The sequence below is a fragment of the Micromys minutus genome, assembly GCF_963924665.1.
Source record: "Micromys minutus genome assembly, chromosome: 27".
In the NCBI taxonomy this organism is placed as follows: Eukaryota; Metazoa; Chordata; class Mammalia; order Rodentia; family Muridae; genus Micromys; species Micromys minutus.
Genome location: NC_137962.1, coordinates 17,638,308 through 17,645,490, shown reverse-complemented (window position 1 = coordinate 17,645,490; position 7,183 = coordinate 17,638,308). Strand labels below are relative to the sequence as shown.

General features: G+C 37.2%; 1 protein-coding gene across 1 annotated transcript in view; it reads left to right on the top strand.

The window, feature by feature from the left end:
• Positions 1 to 1,385: 1,385 nt before the first annotated feature.
• Positions 1,386 to 7,183, top strand: part of LOC308438151 (solute carrier family 35 member E1-like) — a gene marked incomplete at both ends in the record, with an annotated part of 45,668 nt that continues 39,870 nt past the window's right edge. The window contains one exon of the mRNA XM_080939447.1: positions 1,386 to 1,466. Coding sequence (XP_080795573.1) covers positions 1,386 to 1,466 — 81 coding nt within the window. The remainder of the gene's footprint in view (positions 1,467 to 7,183) is intronic.

The window sequence follows — 7,183 nt, the reverse complement described above, 5'->3', positions numbered from 1 at the left end:
CAGGTTATTATTGTAGCTTTTAGAGTTGATAGCTGGTTGTGATTGAAGAATATTTTTTTCTCTGTTAGCATGTAGAACACCTTCCAGCATTATGCATGCAAGTAAAGATGAGGCTTGTAGTTGAGTATTAGTGAGATCTTCATGTTTTATAACACAAGTATGTGATATCCTTGAGAATAGGAATTTACCAACCAGTTATGGTTGGCCACTAAGAGCAATGACAACAGCTTGCATTGTTTTGAGAACTCCTGGGGCCTCCATAACCAATACCTCCTCAGGAGGATATCCCAAGCCTGGTACTTTTAATGACCAATGTCTTCTGAAAGCAAAATTACCTAATAATATAGAGTATATCCATCCAAAATCAATTTTAAACATATATTTTATGATTAGTTTATAAATTGTTCAGTTCCAATAAGTCTTCTCCAATATATCCTTAGTTAACCCACCCATATCTCCTCTTCCTTACCCTTACCATCACCTTTACATAAACCTATAAAAATTTGTCTATCATCATTCTTGTTAAAAAAAATCATGTGTGTTCCATTATTTTCTTATTTTCTTAAAGTCTCTTCCTCTTTTCCTTCTCATTTGCCCCTCTGGCTTTTAAGTCTTCACTTAAATAAAAAAGCAAGTTTCAAAGCTAGTATTTATACATAATGTTTATCTTGGTGAACCAGGATTATTTCACTGAGTATAATTATATTAGTTGTTGAAGTCTGCTCCCTTTAACATGACTTTAACCATTTTGTATTCAGACTCCATGTTACTCACAAAGGGTAACTAAGTTTATAGATACTACTTTAAATGACTCTGAAGTATGTTACTAATAAGCCAAAATATTATGGATGGATCACTTGTACCCTGTTATCTCAATATTGTGAAATTTCATGTTCACCATCTATCCACTTTGGACCAGTCAGTATAAAGGTTACTTATAATACTTTGTCTAGTTAGCCAAAAGTGTTGTACCACTTCACTGCTGGCCTTTGAATTTTTGAACGTGGTTTTTCATATAAAAATCCTGCCTTAAGCACAGACTAGTGCTATAATTAAGTTTATTCTTCTTGTGGTCCTGGATGCTCAGTATTATGGTGTGCATGCAATAAACTATTCTTGCTTAACTGAGGTTGGTATGCATATGGTTGGTGTGGCAATTCTTAGACCCCAAATAAGTGATGGTTCTCTAGAGTCACAGAACTTACAGCATGCCTCCATATATTAAAGGAATTTATTGCATTTTCTTACATTGCATTCCAACTAACCCAAAAATGAGTAGCTGTGATTGGGAAGTTCAAGAGTCTAGTAATTTCTCATTCCCAAGGGGCTATGTTTCAGCTGACCTTCTGCATGAACTGGAATCATTAAAAAGTAGGTTAAAAAATATGCCGGCCGTTAAGTATAAGCAGGCAAAGAAGAGTGAGGCTTCCTTCTTCCATCATTCTTATGTGGGCCTCCAGCAGAAGGTATGGCTGACATTAAAGGTGTGAACCACCATGCCTATATTTGGGACTTGCACTGTCCCAGGCTGGCCTTGACCTCAGAGATCTGTTTGCCTCACTTCCTTGGGATTAAAAGTGTATACTACCTTGACTGGGTCTAACCTTTTCATGGCCACCATGCCTCAAGATGTGGATCAAATGTATATGTCAACCAATGTCAATATATGGATCAGAAGCCTGTGTTTAACAACCTCAAGATCTGGATCATATATGTGCCCTTCATTTCTGGATTGTAGTTCATTCCAGATATGGTCAATTTGACAAACAGAAATAGCCATCACAATAATACTTTCTATTTTTTTACAAATGTCATCTTAACAGATGGATAAAATTTAATCAACTAACTTAACACAATCATAAATTATGGACATCTATGTGGATATTACTGTTTCTATTATAATAGTTTTAATTATTAGAGGATATTATACATTAAACTGTGTGTGTGTGTGTGTGTGTGTGTGTGTGTGTGTGTGTAAGAGTGCATTAAATGAGGGAAGTTAGTAGAGTAAGCATAAAAATAACAGGGAAGAGCAGGACTACTAGAAAAAAAAAGGTTCAAGCAGAAAGTGGAGTGAGGAAAGGGTTAATCAAAGTAGTATTAAAAAAAAACTCTATGAAAAGACCCTCAAAACTACAAGGAAACCTACAATCTTGCAAGGTAAATAAAAACATAACAGTAGAAAATAGCAGAACCTATGTCATATGAAATAACAGGAAGATGATACTTGAATTAAAGGCTTAAACCATAGTGAGTTCAAGTGCCCACTCTCTCCCACCTATTCAATATAGTACTGTAAGTCCTGTCCAGAGCAATTAAACAACAAAAAGAAGTAAAAAAGATAGCAATCAGAAAGAAATAAAGCGAAATATCACTGGGAGCAGGTTGGGAAAAGGGGATAACATTTCAAATGTAAAAACAGAGAATATCTAATTTTTAAAAAAGAGGAACACAACCAACAAGACCCAGGTTAATATGGTATTACCAGAGCCCAATTATTCTGGTACAGAAACCCTGGATATTTTAATTAAACAAAGCACAAGAAGATAATTTTAAACTCAAATATAAAAAGCTGATAGAGGCCTTTAAAGATAAAATGAATAAATCTCTTAAAGAAATGCAGGAAAATATATCAAAAAAGGTAGAGGCATTTAAAAAGGAAGCAAAAATAAATAAATACAGAAAAACACAATCAAACAGGTGAAGGATATGAACAAAAATGTCCAAGGACTGAAAATGTAAATCAAAGCAATAAATAAAACACAAACCGAGACAATCCTAATGTGGTGGTTTGAATATTCTTGGCCCAAGGAGTGACACTATTGGAAGGTATGGCCTTATTGGAGTAGGTGTGTCATTCTGGGAGTGGGCTTTATGACCCACATCCTGGCTGCCTGGAAGCCAATCTAATTCTGTTTGCCTTCAGAACAAGATGCTGAACTCTCAGCTTCAACTGCACCATGCCCATCTGGACACTGCTATGCTCCCACCTTGATAATGGACTGAACCTCTGAACCTTAAGCCAGTCACAATTAAATGTCCTTTATAAGTTCTGCCTGTCATGGTGTATTTTCCCAGAAATAGATCCCTAACAAAGACATACATACATACATAGTCATACATACACATTCAAACAGGCACATGTGCACACACATACATAATTAAAGAAATGCATGAATGAAGTTGTAGACAGATGTCATCTTGGGCACATGCCATTCCCTATTTTAGAAATCAGGGTCTAGTTGTATAGGATCAGAGCAAGATCAGGGTCTTTCCAAATCTCCAGCCCTTGTGCTGTACTCACAAAACTCCTCAATGTGCCAGATGGTCAGGACAAGAAGCACAAACAAAAAGTTTCTTCAAGATAACTTGGGTATTTTCTGTATGATTCTTGGGCATTGTGGCATTAGAGACAGAGGAGTTGCCAATGAGCTGCCATGGTCTGCTTTCGAGTTTCTTAAAACCCATGCACCTAAAATGATCTCAATGGGCTGCAAGTAGGCTTCTTATGTTGCTCTGACACTTTTCTGTGCACAATCTGACATCTTCTGAGATTTAAAGACACTTGGTTGAGACACTTGTAGAGAGTTCCTACCATTCATAGCCATTGTACTGGGAGAAAGAAGGAAGCAAATGGGCAGGTGAGGATATAAAGAGAGGGTGAGCACAGGTGTCTTTCCTTAAGTTTTGTCATTGATCAAAGGCTTAGAATTCTTGCTAGGTCTTGTTTACTCTGTGCCATGCATTTGTAGTCTTGAATTCTTAGTGTGGGTGCAGTCTTTAACCCTACTGGCTTTATTCAGTAAGTCATGGCTTGGAATATGCAGGGGATCAGTCAATAATCCACAGAGGGGTGCAAACATTTACAAATGCTCATGATCTTTGTATATAAATGACAGACCACCTGATTAGGGCCTATAAATATCTGCCCATACTTTAAATCACCTGTAGATTATTTACAACAGCTAATGCAACATAAATAGTATAGCAATAGTACTTATCCAACACTGTTAATGAAAAACATAAAATGAAGGAACAGCGGAGAACCAGGGACTCAGGCCTGGTGAGAAGGCATTCTGAGTAGCCAGGGAGAAGAGAGATCTCTGTCGAGCGCATGAAAAGTGCGCCCCCCCCCCTGCTTGGTTCAGGAAACTAGGAACCCAGCATTGGGCTGTCTGTTTCCAGCCGGCGGCCTTTGGGTGCAGAACAGGCGCTCAGATCATCCACCACCAGGAACAGCTGAGATCCTGGGACACAAGCCTGGTACAAGAGAGAGGGGAGAACCAAACACTGACAACAAGACCACATATAAACACAGACAAGATGGCAAGAGGAAAGCGAAAGAATGTACCCCAGGGAAACCAAGACAACCTGGCAACACCAGAACACAGCTCTCCCATCACAGCTAACAAGGGAATGCCAAACACTCCAGAAAAAGAAAACTCAGACCGAAATCATACCTCAAGATGATGATAGAGATCCTTAAACAAGAACAGGAGGAAAAGCATAAAGAATTAGAAGCTTTTAAAGAGGAAACAAGAAAAACACTCAAAAAACTCAAAGAACTAGAGGAAAACAGAAACAAAGAGATGAAGGAATGGAAGAAAGATTTTAAAACAAAAATGGACACAATAAAGAAAGCACTAAAAGAGACAACCCTACGGTAGAAAACCTAAAAAAGAAATAAGGAATCTCAGATGCAAGCATTTCCAACAGATTATCTCAGGGGCCGAAGACAACATTGAAAACATAGACAAAACAGTCAGAGAAGATGCAAAAGCCAAAAAGCTCCTAACCAAAAATGTCCTGGAGATCCAGGACACAATGAGGAGACCAGACTGACACATAATATTCTTCCTGACACATAATAGTCAAAACACCAACTACCCAAAGCAAAGAAAGAATACTAAAAGCAGTAAGGGAAAAAGGTCATGTAACATATAAAGGCAAACCGATCAGAATCTCACCCTATTTATCAACAGAGACTGTGAAAGCTAAAAGATCCTGGACAGACATCTAAGCAAGAAAACCAAAAGAAGAAAGATACACAGGCACAATTCAACTTCTAAAAGCAAAAATAGCAGGAAACAACGACCACTATTCCTTGATATCTGTTAACATAAATGGACTCATTCCCCCCCCCAAAAAATATAGGCTATCAAACTGGACACATAAACAAAACCCAGAATTTTGCTGCATACAGGAAATTCATCTCAGAGACAAAGACAGACACTATCTCGGAGTAAAAGGTTGGGGAAAAAAACTTCCAAGCAAATGGCCCCAAGAAGCAAGCTGGAGTGGCCTTTCTAATATCGAATAAAGTAGATTTTTCAACCAAAAGTAATCAAAAAAGATAAAGAAGAACACTTTTAATCATTACAGGGGAAATTTGTGAGGAGGAACTCTAAATCTTTAACATATATGCTCCAAATGCAAAAGCACCCATATTCATAAAAGAAAACCTAGTAAAGCTCATAAAATACATTGCGCCCCACACAATAATATTGGGAGACCTCAATATCCCACTCTCACCAACAGACAGATCATGGAAACAAAAACTGGACAGGGACACTGTAAAACTAGCAGAGGTTATGAACCAACTGGAAATAATAGATGTTTACAGAACATATCATCCTAAAACAAAAGAATACACCTTATTCTCAGCACCTCAAGGCACCTTCTCAAAAATTCACCACATAATTGGTCACAAAACGAGCCTCAATAGATATTAGAAGATTGAAATACTCCCATACATCCTTTCAGATCACCATGGTCTAAGGGTGTTCTTTAATAACAAAAAGACAACAAAAAGCCCATATACACATAGAAACGAAACAATGCTCTATTAAACGATTGCATGGTCAAAGAAGAAATAAAGAAAGAAATTAAGGATTTTCTAGAATTCAATGAAAATGAAAACACAATATACCCAAACCTATGGGATGCAATGAAAGCAGTACTGAGAGGAAAACTCGTAGTTCTGAGTGCTTCCAAAAAGAAAAGAAAAAAAAAAAAAAAAACTGGAGAGAACTTACATCAGCAACTTGACAGCACAGCTGAAAGCTCTAGAACAAAAGGAAGCAGATACACCCAAGAGGAGTAGACTGCAAGAAATAATCACACTTAGGGCAGAAATATACCAAATAGAAACAAAAAGAAACATTCACAGAATCAGCAAAACCAAGAGCTGGTTCTTTGAGAAAATCAACAAGATTGATAAAACCTAAGCCAGACAAACTAGAGGGCAAAGAGAGAGTATCCAAATTAACAAAATCAGAAAGGAGAATGGAGAAATAACAACCAAAACTGAGAAAATTCAAGAAATCATCAGGTCCTACTACAAAAGCTTTTACTCGACAAAGCTGGAAAATCTGGAGGAAATGGATGAATTCCTAGACAAATACCTGATTCAAAAGTTAAACCAGGACCAGGTAAACCATCTAAATAATCCCATAACACCTAAAGAAATAGAAGCAGTCATCAAAAGCCTCCCAACCAAAAAAAAAAAAAACCCAGATGAAGATGGGTTCAGTGCAGAATTTTATCAGACATTTATTGACGATCTAATACCAATACTCTCTAAACTATTCTACAAATTAGAATCAGATGGAACACTACCTAACTCATTTTTTGAGGCTACAATAACCCTCATTTCTAAACCACACAAAGACCCTACAAGGAAAGAGAACTTTAGACCAATCTCACTTATGAACACTGCTGCAAAAATAATCAACAAAATACTTGCAAACTGAATACAAGAACACATCAAAATGATCATTCACCATGATCAAGTAGGCTTCATACTTAGGATGCAGGGATGGTTTAATATAAGGAAATCCATCAATGTAATCCACCATATAAACAAACTCAAAGAAAAAAACCACATGGTCATCTCACTAGATTCTGAGAAAGCATTTGACAAAATTCAACACCCCTTCATGTTAAAAGTCTTGGAAAGAACAGGAATCCAAGACCCATACCTAAACACAATAAAAGCAATATGCTGCAAACCAACAGCCAACATCAAACTTAATGGTGGGAAACTTAAAGCAATCCCAAGGCTGCCCATTCTCCCCCTACCTATTCAACATGGTACTGGAAGTCCTGGCCAGTGCAATTAGACAGCAAAAGGATATCAAAGGGATACAAATTGGAAAGGAAGAAGTAAAAACATCACTATTTG